The 13492-nt window shown below is 38.7% G+C and overlaps 1 protein-coding gene across 1 annotated transcript; it reads right to left on the bottom strand.

The window, feature by feature from the left end:
• Window positions 1-11383: 11383 nt before the first annotated feature.
• LOC125928742 (olfactory receptor 7A17-like) lies at window positions 11384-12376 on the bottom strand. Its single transcript, XM_049639415.1, has 2 exons — window positions 11921-12376; window positions 11384-11635 (listed from the first exon to the last, which is right to left on the bottom strand). The coding sequence occupies exons 1-2, from the start codon at window positions 12365-12367 to the stop codon at window positions 11384-11386; spliced, it is 699 nt and encodes a 232-aa protein (XP_049495372.1). The 5' UTR covers window positions 12368-12376.
• Window positions 12377-13492: the final 1116 nt, after the last annotated feature.

Here is a 13492-nt window from a genome sequence, read left to right as displayed (position 1 = left end):
CATCACTTACGATATTGGAAGAATTTTAGGAGCTATGGATCAGAAATGGGGATGTAGACCAGATATATATATATGTATATGTATATATATATATGTATATATATATATATACATATATATATATATAATTTTTTTTTAATTTAAATCCGAGTTAGTCGGCATATAGTATAAAAATGATCAGAAATAGAATTTAATGATTCATTACTTATATAGAACCCCAGGGCTCATCCCGGCATTGCCCTCCTTAATGCTCACCACCCATTGAGCCCATTGCATCACTCACCACCCCACCAGCAACCCTGTTTGTTCTCTGTATTTAAGACTGTCTTTAGTTTTGTCTTGCTCTCTGTTTTTATCTCATTTTTGCTTCCTTTCCCCTATGTTCACTCATTCCACATGAGTGAAGTTATATGATATTTGTCTTTCTCTGACTGACTTATTTTGCTTAGGATAATACCCTCTAGTTCCATCCACGTTGTTGTAACTGGCAAGATTTCGTCCTTTTTGATTGACGAGTAATATTCCATTGTATATATATACCACATCTTTTTTTATCCATTCATCAGTCAGTGGGCATTTGGGCTCTTTCCATACTTTGGCTATTGTCGATCGTGCTGCTATAAACATTGGGGAGCATGTGCCCTGGCACTTTTGAACCCTTTGGATAAATGCCTAGTTGTGCAATTGCTGGGTCATAGGGTAGTTCTATTTTTAATTTTTTGAGGAATCTCCATCCTGTTTTCCAGAGGGGTTGCACCAGTTTGCATTGCCACCACCAGTGCAAAAGTATTCCTCTTTCTCTACATCGTGGCCACCAACTGTTGTTGCCTGAGTTGTTAATGTTAGCCATTCTGACAGGTGTAAGGTGGTATCTCATTGTGGTTTTTATTTGTATTTCCCTGATGATGAGTGATGTTGAGAATTTTTTTCATGTGTCTGTTAGCCATCTGGATGTTTTCTTTGGAGGAGCGTCTATTCATGTCTTTTGCCCATCTCTTCACTGGATTATTTGTTTTTTGGGTGTCGAGTTTGATAAGTTCTTTATAGATTTTGGATACTAGCCCTTTATCTCATACGTCGTTTGCAAATATCTTCTCCCATTCCATCGGTTGCCTTTTAGTTTTGTTAATTGTTTCCTTCACTGTGCAGAAGTTTTTTTATCTTGATGGGGTCCCAATAGTTCATTTTTTCTTTTGTTTCCCTTGCCTCCAGAGACATGTCAAGTAAGAAGTCGCTGCAGCTGAGGTCAAAGAGGTTGTTGCTTGTTTTCTCCTCTATGACTTTGATGGCTTCCTGTCTTGTGTTTAGGTCTTTCATGCATTTTGAATTTATTAATGTGTATGGTGCAAGAAAGTGATCCAGGTTCATTCTTCTGCATGTCACTGTAGAGTTTTCCCAACCCCATCTGCTGAAGAGTCTCTCTTTTTTCCAATGGATATTCTTTCCTGCTTTGTCAAAGATTAGTTGGCCATACATTTGTGGGACCATTTCTGGGTTCTCTGTTCTGTTCCATTGATCTATGTGTCTGTGTTTGTGCCAGGACCATACTGTCTTGATGATTATAGCTTTGTAATACAGCTTGAAGTCCGAAATTGTGATGCCTCCAGCTTTGATTTCCTTTTTCAGGATTGCTTTGGCTATTTGGGGTCTTTTCTGGTTCCATACAAATTTTAGAATGGTTTGTTCTAGGGACACCTGGGTGGCTTAGTTGGTTAAGCATCTGACCTCGACTCAGGTCATGATCTTGCAGTTCATGGGTTCGAGCCCCACATTAGGCTCTGTGCTGACAGCTCAGAGCCTGGAGCCTGCTTCAGATTCTGTCTCTCTCTCTCTCTCTCTCTCTCTCTCTCTCTCTCACACACACACACACACACACACACACACTGTCTCTCTTTCAAAAATAAATAAACATTAAAAAAACATTGTTTGTTTAACTCTGTGAAGAATGCTGGTGCTATTTTGATTTGGATTGCATTGAATTTATAGATTGCTTTGGGTAGAATTGATATTTTAACAATATTTGTTCTTCCAATTCAGAGGCATGCAATTTTTTCAGGTTTTTTTTTTTTTTTGTGCCTTATTCAATTTCTTTCATAAGCTTTCTGTAGTTTTCAGTGTATAGATTTTTTACTTCTTTGGTTAGGTTTATTCCTAGGTATTTTATGGTTTTTGGTGAAATTGTAAATGGGATCAATTCTTGATTTCTCTTTCTTCGGCTTTATTATTGGTGTATAGAAATGCAACTGATTTCTGTACATTGATTTTACGTCCTGCGACTTTGCCGAATTCATGTATCAGTTCTAGCAGTATTTGGATTTTCCACATGGAGTATCATGTCATCTGGGAAGAGTGAAAGTTTGACTTCCTCCATGCCCATCTGGATGCCTTTTATTTCTTTGTGTTGTCTGATTGCTGAGGCTAGGACTTTCAACACTATTTTGAATAACAATGATGAGAGTGGACATCTCTGTCATGTTCCTGATTTAGGGGGAAAGCTCTAAGTTTTTCCCCATTGAGGATGTTATTAGCAGGGGGTCTTTCCTGTATGGCCTTTATGATATTGAGGCATGATCCTTCTATCCCTACTTTCTTGAGGGTTTTTAACAAGAAAAATTCTGTAGTTTGTCAAATCTTTTTTTCTGCATCTATTGATAGGATTATGTTTTTTATCCTTTCTTTTATTAATGTGATGTAACACATTGATTGATTTGTGGATATTGAAGCAGCCCCGCATCCCAGGAATAAATCCCACTTGATCGTGGTGAATAATTCTTTTAATGCATAGTTGGATCTGGTTTGGTAGTATCTTGTTGAGAATTTTTTCATTGATGTTCATCATGGAAATTGGTCTCTAGTTCTCCTTTTTAGTGGGGTCTTTGTCTGATTTTGGAATTAAGGTAATGCTGGCTTCATAGAAAGAGTTTGGAAGTTTTCCTTCCATTTCTATTTCTTGGAGCAACTTCAAAGGAATAGGTGGTAACTCTTCTTTAAATGTTTCATAGAATTCCCCTGGATAGCCATCTGGCCATGGACTCTTGTTTGTTAGTATATTTGTGATTACTGATTCAGTTTCTCTACTGGTTATGGGTGTGTTCAAATTTTCTATTTTTTTCCTGTTTCAGATTTGGTAGTTTATGTATTTCTAGGAATTTATCCATTTCTTCCAGATTTCCTAATTTGTTGGCATATAATTTCTCCTAATATTCTCTTATTATTGTTTGTATTTCAGCAGTATTGGTTGTGATCTCTCCTCTTTAATTCATGATTTTATTTATTTGGGTCCTTCCCTTTTTCTTTTTGATCAATCTGGTTAGGGGTTTATCCATTTTGTTAATTCTTTCAAAGAACCAGCTCCTAGTTTCATTAATCTGTTCTACTGGTATTTTGATTTCTATGTCATTGATTTCCGCTCTAATCTTTATTATTTCCCTTCTTCTTCTGGTTTTGGGCTTTATTTGCTGTTTTTTTTCTTCCCAGCTCTTTTAGGTATAAGGCTAGGTTGTGTATTTTAGACCTTTCTTCCTTCTTTAGGAAGGCCTGGATTGCTATATACTTCTCTCTTATGACTGCCTTTGCTTCATCCCAGAGATTTTGGTCTGTGGTGTTTTCATTTTCATTGACTTTCATGTACTTTTTAATTTCCTCTTTAATTTCTTGGTTAATCCATTCATTCTTTAGTAGGATGTTCTTTCATCTCCAAGTATTCACGGTCTTCCCAAATTTTTTTCTTGTGGTTGATTTCGAGTTTCATAGCATTGTGGCATGAAAATATGCGATGTATGATCTGGATCTTTTTGTACTTGTTGAGGGCTGATTTGTGTCCTAGTATGTGACCTATTCAGGAGAATAGGTGTGTACTTGAGAAAAATGTGTATTCTGCTGCTCTAGAATGAAATGTTCTAAATATATCTGTTAAGTCCATCTGGTCCAGTGTGTCATTCAAAGCTATTGTTTCCTTGTTGATTTTCTGCTTACATGACCTGTCCATTGTTGTTATTGGGGTGCTGAAGTCCCCTACTATTATGGTATTCTTATCAATGAGTTTCTGTATGTTTGTGATTAATTGGTTTATATATTTGTGTGTCCACGATGGGGGCATAAATAGTTACAATCGTTAGATCTTCTAGGTGGATAGAACCCTTAATTATGGTATAATGCCTTTTTTTCAACACTTGTTACAGTCTTTATTTTAAAATCTAGTTTGTCTCATGGAAGTATTGCTGCTTCAGCTTTCTTTTGACAGTCATTGGCATCATAGATTGTTCTCCATCCCCTTACTTTCAATCTGCAGGTGTCTTTAGGTCTAAAATGGGTCATTTGTGAGCATCATAAAGAGGGATCTTGCTTTCTTATCCATTCTGATACCCTATGTCTTTTGAATGGAGCATTTAGTCCATTGACATTTAGAGTGAGTATTGAAAGATATGAATTTAGTACCATGTGTTGCCTGTAGAGTTGGTGTTTCTGGTGATGTTCTCTGGTCCTTTCTAGTCTGTGTTGTTTTTGGTCTTTTTTTGTTTTGTTTTGTCTTTCTCCAGTCAAGGAGTCCCCCTTAAAGTTTCTTTCAGGGCTGATTTAGTGGTCATAAACTCCTTTGGTTTCTGTTTTTCTGGGAAACTCTTCATCTCTCCTATTTTCAATGACAGCCTTGCTGGATAAAGAATTCTTGGCTGCATAGTTTTCCAATTCAGCACATCAAATATATCCTGCCATTCCTTTCTGGACTGCCAAATTTCTGTGCATAGGCCTGATGTGAACCTGATCGGTCTTCCCTTATAGGTTAAGGACTTTTTCCCCTTGCTGCTTTCATAATCTTTTCTTTTCTGTGTATTTTGCAAATTAGACTATGATATGCCTTGTTGATGGTCGGTTTTTGTTGAATCTAATGGGAATTCTCTAAGCCTGTTGGATTTTGATGTCTGTGTCTTTCCCCAGATGAGGTAAGTTTTCCATTATAATTTGGTCACATAAACCTTCTGTCACTTTTCTCTCTCTTCATCTTTTGGGATTCCTGTGATTCAGATGTTATTCTCTTGTAATAAGTCACTGAGTCTTGTATTGTGATCTTTTGCCTTTGTTTCCCTCTTTTTTTCTGCTTCATTATTCTCCATAATTTTATCTTCTAAATAGCTGATTCCCTCTTCTGCTTCATCCATCCTTGCCATCGTGGCATCCTTTTGAGATTACTTCTCATTATAGCTTTTAAAATTTTAGCCTGTCTAGATTTTGTTTCTTTTATCTCCACAGAAAGGGATTCTCTGGTGTCTTCTATGCTTTTTTCAACACCAACTAGTATTCTTATTGTGGTTCTAGATTGTAGTTCAGACATCTTTCTTATATCTGTATTGATTAAGTCCCTGGCTATCATTTCTTCCTATTTTTTGTTTTGGGATGAATTCCTTCATTTTTTCATTTTGGAGGTAGAAAAAAATTAAAAGATTAAAATGAAAACATTAAAAACAAAACAAAAAACCAAATAAAGAAAGTTAGATCCTAGTGTGTTTTGGTTTGCTTATTGAAATAAGCTTGATAGAATAGAGATAAGTGGGAAAGGAAGTGGAAAAAAAGGTAAGAAAAATGAAAAATTTAAAAGCATTTATGTAATAGAATAGAATAAAGAAACGGAAATAGAATAAAAAATTTAAAAAATAAAAAATAAAGTAAAAAATAATTTCCTTTCTTTATCCAAGTTATAGTTAGAAAAGAAAGAATAAAAAAAAAACAATTTAAACAAAAACAGAAACAAAGAAAATGAACAAACAAATGAACCAGCAAATAGAATGAAACCCAAATGGGGTTTCACCTAGTTTCCCCTAGAACTGAAACTAGGAAGTACTCTATAGTCTGTACACTAAGCAGGTGGAGTGACTGGGGGATGGGCTTGGAGGGTGCAGTTGGCAGAGCTTTTTGTAATGTCTTTGTTCTCCATTAGGTTGTGATGCTTGGCTTATTGTGGTGGATCCAGGTGTGAGAGATGGAAATTGTTTCCACCTGCTTCCCTAGTTTCTGTGGCAGGAACTTCGTGCTCTCATCCACCTGCGATCAAGAACCTCTCCTTTCTCAGGCCTCTGCCCACTCCTCATCTCTGCCCTGTCCCTGTCCAAGCTGCCTGCCTGTCAGGCAGCACCTCCCTCCAGAGTTTTGTCTCAGATGGGGTTGTGTTTCAAAACTTCACACTTTAGAGACCCTTGTGCTTTTGACCCACTCTGACTCTCTGGGGGAGGATCTCACTGAACAATGACTGGGTGCTGGTTTGTCTCACAAAATGTTCATGTGACTGTGCAGTGATAGAGTTTCAGAGATTATGGCAAATCACAACACACAGCCGGTGCCAGATGTCACTGCACTCTGGCGTCTTTGTCCCAGTACCAGCAAATGTGGCTGCTCTCCAGGTTCTGCTGGGACCTTTGCCTATGGGGAGGCTGTATGGCCTCTACCAAATGCACTCCAAGCAGGGGGATGACTTCTTCCTGTGTGTGACACCCCTCAGGCCCACTCCTGATCCTGGGGATTCATCTTGCTTCCTCACCAGAGCACCCTCAGACACTGAGCTCCAAAACTTCAGACTCTGCACTCCACTGTATACAGAATCCTGATGGTACCAAAACCTTCTCTTTTCTTTGTGTCAATAGTTCGATTGTCCATTCCCCTGAAAGTGTTTTCACTCTTTCTCTCTCTTTCTTTCCAGCTGCTTTTCTTGCACCATCCTGATATGCCGTTCTCTTCCCCTTTCCCTTTTTCTCTCTGTCTTCTCCCTGCAAATGGCTCCCTACCCTCTGCAGCCTTTTTTTTTCTCCCCCGGTTCACCTCTCTGCCCCACGCACTTGCTGAGTTCTGTGGCTCAAGTCACGCAGACTGTTGTGTTAATCATCGGATCCATTTCCTAGGTGTTCAAAATGGTTTCGTGCTGATTTAGCTGTGTTTCAGGGATGAGACAAGCTCAGGGTCTCCATGCTGCTCTGCCATCTTAACTCCTCTCCCCAAATATATATTTTTTATTACAAATCCTAAGACCACAGTTATAAATGTAATACTGGATGAATCCTTAATTGGATTTCTCTCATGATACTTCCACTTCTCAAACCTCAGCACCATGGTTTTCAATCAGGCATGATTTTGCCTCTGTGGATATTTGGCTGTGTCTTAAGGGATGCTGTCAAACCTCTATAACCCAAAGGACAGCACCCAGCACAAATATTTATCCAGCTCCAAATGTCAACAGTGAGTAGGTGAAAAATACGGCTCTATCTTCATTGTGTGTACAAACCACCAAAGTTTGTAGTTAAAATGCCCTGACCTGATTCATCAGGTCTCCGGGATTCCAGGGAGTTTGTCCTTCTACAAACAACCAGGTGGTGATGATATTGCATGTTCTGATCTATGGATCACAGGTAGAGAGCAAGTCTGTGCTCCTGTGTTAGAGTCACATGTAGGTAGTTTTAGGTCTTCTCCACCAAGAATCTTCTGTGTTTGTCATTTTGAAAGAAAAATTGTTTTCTTTTAATATTTATCTTTATTTTGAGAGAGAAGGAGAGAGAGAGAGAGAGAGAGAGAGAGAGAGAGAGGCTGTCATCATAGAGACAGCTGTTGGGCTTGATTTCACTAACCATGAGATCATGACCTGAGCCAAGGTCAAGAATTGGACAGTTAACTGACTGAGCCACCCAGATGCCCCTGAAAGAAATGTTTTTCACACAATTCTATAGGTGTTGATGAATTCTATGGTCAATCAGTGACATCAATTATTTTATATTTGAAAAAAACACTTTGTAGGCTTCCAAAGGTGTCCCAATCCAAAGAACTTTTGAAAATATTTGTTTACAGAGCAAGGGGAATGTGGCCAGTAGATGGCATAAAGCTGCTAATCACTGATCTTTATATAAAAAAGATTGGCCTGGATTATCTGGATGGAACTAGTGTAATCACAGGTGTCCTCCAAATGTGGGAGGGGGAGGAAAAAGATTTGGAATCAGAGAGACATTTTCAGACTCTACGCTGTTGGCTTTGACGTTGGAAGAAGGGCCATAAGATAAGAAATGCAGGTAGCCACTAAAAAGGGAAAAAGGAAATGGAGTGAATTCTCCTCTAGAGTGTCCAGAAGGATCACAGCCCTGTAGACCTCTTGATATTAGCCCAATGAGACCCATTTCAGGCTTCTGACCTTCCACAAACTTCGGATAAATCTTTGTGTTAAGCCACGAGTGTGATCATTTGTTTCTGCAGCAACAGGAATTGATTACAGACATTTGTTTGGAAAAATATTGCTTGTAGGAACAGAGTTTGAGCATTTCAGCTCATTCGGTGAACTTTCCCTTGGGTCAAGGCATTTGGTATGGACATCCCACATTAAATGGAAAGAGAAAACTAGTTTTAGTTTGGAGATATATTGCCTCATTCGCTGGACAGTGATATCCCACTGCATAAATGTAAACGTGGTTTTGACTCGGAGGCCTTTGAAAATTTGAGATAGAAAACATTTCCCTATTAAAATTAAGGTCTTTCACTCTACTTTAAACTTTTGTGTCAAAATTCTACATTCTTTCTATTTTATGTTGATTCGAATGTTTATCCTTTTCATTTTTATCCCCTCCAACTTTCAGGTTTTCTTTCAACATAACAGTTGGGATTTCAATAACTCTCTGATGTCTACCCATATGTGTGTGGATACATTTATTTGACAGAAACATGTATACAAATGTACACACACATATACATACTCAGACTCCTAACCTCGAACATTTTCTTTGGACTCGACAAAGTGCTTCTACACGTTTCATTTATTCCTGACACCACCTGCCTGAAGTTAGGGTTCATTGCCCCACATTCCCTTCAGAAATAGGGAAATTGAGGCTCAGGGTGATGAAATGTTAACAATAACATGACAAAGCAGTTAAAACTTACTGTGCATCTTTTTGAATTATACCCAAAGGGAGTCATGTAGTATATAATCTTTTTTTTTCTTTAACATTTCACCTTTTATTAAGGCGAGTGTGTGCAAATAATTTCATACAACCAGATCTCTTCATGAACTTTCAGCTTAAAACGTTTTTACAAAAAAAGGTGTTTTATAAAAGTTTAAATTTTATTTGAATCCAAGTTAGTTAACATATAGGGTGATAATGATTTCAGGAGTGGAATTTAGTGATTCATCACTTATATATAACACCCAGCGCTCATCTGAACATGTGCCCTCCTTTATGCCTATCATTCATTTAGTCCACCCCCCACCCACCTCCCCTCCAGCAACCCTCAGTTTGTTCTCTGTATTTAAGAATCTCTTATGGTTTGCCTCCTTCTCTCTTTTTATCTTATTTTTCCTTCATTTCCCTTATGTTCATCTGTTTTGTTTCTTAAATTCTACATATGTGGAACCATAGGATATTTGTTTTCTTCTGAATTATTTTGCTTAGCATGGTACTTTCTGGTTCTGTCCACGTGTTGCAACTGGCAATATTTCATTCCTTTTGACCGCTGAGTAATATTCAATTATATATATATATATATATATATATATATATATATATACACACACACACATATACACATATACACACATATATGTGTATATATATGTTTATATATATATAGCTATACATATATGTATATATATGTATACCTATGTATATATATGTATATATATATATACACACACACACATACGACACATCATCTTTATTCATTAAACAGTTGATGGGCATTTGGGCTCTTTCCATAATTTGGCTATGGTTGATTGTACTGCTATAAACATTGGGATGCATGTGCCCCTTTTAATTAGCATTTTTGTGTCCTTTGGATAAATACCTCATAGTGCCATTGCTGGGTTGTAGGGTAGCTCCAGTTCTCATTTTTGAGGAATCTTCATCTTATTTTCCAGAGTGGCTGCACCAGTTTGCATTCTCACTAGCAGTGCAAAAGCATGCCCCTTTCCAGGAAATCTCTTTCAAGAAGGCTTTGGGAGACACCTGGGTGGCTCAATCAGTAGAGCGTCCACTCTAGCTTAGGTCATGATCTGACAGTTTGTGAGTTCGAGCCCCACATCGGGCTCTGTGCTGACAGCTCAGAGCCTGGAGCCTGCTTCGGATTCTGTGTCTCCTTCTCTCTCTCTGCACCTCCCCTGCTTGCGCTGTCCCCCAAATAAATAGATATTAAAAAAAGAGAAGTTTCTGGGATCACCATTGTCACCTCTCCTATATTGAAATGCAACTGGACTCAATTCCATGAAACTTTCATCTCCTTCATAAGTAGTATGTCACTCTTCTGTTCCATCTCCTGGTCCTACATGGCACTCATCAAGTGGGTTGTGGGATGCCCCTCAGGAGGGCATCTGCAACAAGGACAAAGTGTGAGCAGTGGCACAGAGGCCAGGGTGTCCCCTTTCTGTGTCCTTCGCTGCAAGAGTCTCACCCCTCGCCCTGCAGAGACAGTCCCATGTTTCCCTATAAACTTAATTTTTGTATGCCTCCCGTAATTCAGCAAATTGTATACATTAAATATATGCAGCTTATCGTATGCAATTGTACTCCAGTGAATCATAGTTTTAGGGAGACATGGACGTTTTCAGGAAGAAACAGAAACACAAGGAAATAGGAAACGTAAGTATGCAAATGATTTTTGACCCCAGTGATAGACCCCCTGACACATGGATGCCAGTCTCACATCGTCAATAAGCAAATGTGTAGCAGGAAAACATTCGTTAGCATAGTAACAGATGCATGACTGAAATTTTGCTTCATCTCTGACTCTGTGGCCATATTATGTCAAATTATTTCTTGGAATTTGTGTTTCTATGTAGATTACACCTGGAGACATGTATCTGATTATCACTTTTGCTAGTGATTACGTGAACACTGAATAAGAAAACAGTATCCTAAGGAGGAGAATAAAGCCCAATGACTTGTTATAAAACACACCATAGGTTAAAGTCTACATTTTCAGGAAGAACAGATATCTAAAGGAATGATGGACACAGAAGTGGTGAGTTGTGCTTTCAGACTTTTGTCTCTTATGGAATTTTATAATTTGGGCCAAATGTGTTTTTTCTCCATCGTGTAGTACAACTCATGATTATTTTTTAGTAAAAGAAAAGAAAAACTGCTCAGGATGATATATTTCACTTAAGAAAAGGGTATTCTTAACAAATCTGTAGAATCTCACAGAATAAATGGGAATTTCCAATATCGTCCAAAATTGGGAATGAATTCAGAAGAGGAGGAAAACAACTAAGGGAAACACTGTTAAACACCAGAGCGCAGAAAGGGTAATACAGTATGTTACCTAAAGTGTACAGAGACATTGATGTTGAAGAAAGGGATGTTCCAGGAAATCAACAGAAGTAGCAACTTCTACTTCCACAATCTGATCAAAGAATTGCCATTTCTGGCTCTCAAGCTTTGAGTTCTGCCATCAGGTGCAATTGCCCCAGGGCAATTGGTCCTTTCATAGTTTCCTTTCCAAAGGATTTTTTCAGAGCCCTCTTTATGTCTCTGTTCCTCAGGCTGTAGATGAAGGGGTTCAGCATGGGCGTGACCACCGTGTACATCACCGAGGCCGTGGCACCCGAGTGGGAGCTCTGGGTAGCAGCTGAGCTAAGGTACACACCTAGGCTCGTACAGTAAAATAAGGAGACCACAGAAAGGTGGGATGCACAGGTGGAAAATGCTTTATACTTGCCCTGAGTTGATGAGATGCCACATATGGAAGAAACTATCTTAGAATAAGAGTAAAGGATCCCAGCAAGGGGACCCCCACCCAGCAACCCAGCTCCAAAATACATCACAATGTCATTAAGAAAGGTGTCAGAACAGGCAAGTTGGACCACCTGTTTAATTTCACAGAAGAAGTGAGGGATTTCCAAGTCTGTACAGAAGGACAGTCACAGCACCACTGAGGTTTGTAACAAGGAATGCAGGACACTCATGATCCAAGACACCAGAACCAGCAGCCCACAGAGCCGGGGGTTCATGATGACCATGTAGTGCAGGGGGTGACAGATGGCCAAAAATCGGTCATAGGCCATCACAGTCAGGATGTAGTTGTCCAATCCCGCAAAGAGTAGGAAAAAATACATCTGGGTGATGCAGTCCTCATAGGTTATGACTTTGCTCTGGGTCTGGATGTTCACCAGCATCTTCGGGACGGTGGTGGAGGTGAAGCAAATGTCTACAAAGGACAGGTTGGCCAGGAAGAAGTACATGGGTGTGTGGAGGTGGGAGTCAGAGCTGACGGCCAGGATGATGAGCAGGTTTCCAAACACAGTGATCAGGTACATGGAGAGGAAAAGCCCAAATATGAGGGGCTGCAGTTCTGGTTCCTCTGAAAATCCCAGAAGAAGAAACTCTGAAATTTGTGTATCATTGCCTAGTTCCATGTGGTGGAGTTGACTACTAGGGAAGAAAAAAAATAACGTGATTAATTTTCAAGCAAATAGGTTTTGTTAACTTATTGCCCTTTATTTCTTTTTTATTTTTTAAAGTTTTTATTTAAATTCCAGTGGGTGATGGGCATTGAGGAGGGCACCTGTTGGGATGAGCACTGGGTGTTGTATGGAAACCAACTTGACAATAAATTTCAGATTAAAAAAAAGAAAATAAAAATAAAAAAGTAAGAAAACAAAAACAAAAATAAATTCCAGTTAGTTAACATACAGTGTAATATTAGTTTCAGGTGTACAATACAGTGATTCAACACTTCTATACATCACCTAGTGCTCTATACATCAAGAGGGTGCTCCTTAATTACCCCCATCAGCTATTTTACCCGCCCACCCCCACCTCCCCTCTGGTAAGTTTGTTCTCTATAAAAGAGTGTGTTTCTTGATTTGTCTCTCTCTCCCATTTTCACCTTTGCTCATTTGTTTTGTTTCTTAAATTCCACATACGAGTGAAATCATATGGTATTTGTTTTTCTCTGACTGACATCTCACTTAGCATAATACGTCCTAGTTCCATCCATGTCATTGCAAATGGGCAAGTTTTCATTCTTCTTGATGGCTGTATTTCATTGTATATATATACCACAGCTTCTTTATCTATTCATCAGCCAATGGACACTTGGGCTATTTCCATAATTTGTAAATAATGCTGCTATAAACATCTGGGTGCATGTATCCCTTTGATTTTTTATTTTTGTATTCTTTAGGTAAATACCTAGTAGTGTGACTGCTGGGCCATAGGGTAGTTCTTTTTTTAAAAACTTTTTGAGGAATCTTCATACTGTTTTCCATAGGACGGCACCAGTGTGCCTTCCCACCAATAGTGTGAAAGGGTTCCCCTTTCTCTACATCCCCACCAACATCTTCTGTTTCCTGTGTTAAGTTTAGCCATTCTGACAGGGGTAAAGTGATATCTTATTGTATTTTTGATTTGCATTTTCCTGATGATGAGTGATGTTGAGCATCTTTTCTTGTGTCTGTTAGCCATCTGGATATCTTCTTTGCAAAAATGTCTATTCATGTCTTCTGCCCATTTTTTAACTAGATTATTTGTTTTTTGGC

The sequence above is a fragment of the Panthera uncia genome, chromosome A2, assembly GCF_023721935.1.
Source record: "Panthera uncia isolate 11264 chromosome A2, Puncia_PCG_1.0, whole genome shotgun sequence".
In the NCBI taxonomy this organism is placed as follows: domain Eukaryota; kingdom Metazoa; phylum Chordata; class Mammalia; order Carnivora; family Felidae; genus Panthera; species Panthera uncia.
The sequence above is the reverse complement of the archived record's forward strand: the minus strand, read 5'-3'. Positions and strand labels throughout refer to the sequence as shown.

Coding starts and splice junctions, on each gene's coding strand:
- LOC125928742 (XM_049639415.1), bottom strand. CDS start 12,367: ATGGAACTAGGCAATGATACACAAATTTCAGAGTTTCTTCTTCTGGGA. Junction 11,636..11,920: donor TGCTGGTTCTGGTGTCTTGG/ATCATGAGTGTC, acceptor TGTGCATCCCAC/CTTTCTGTGGTCTCCTTATT.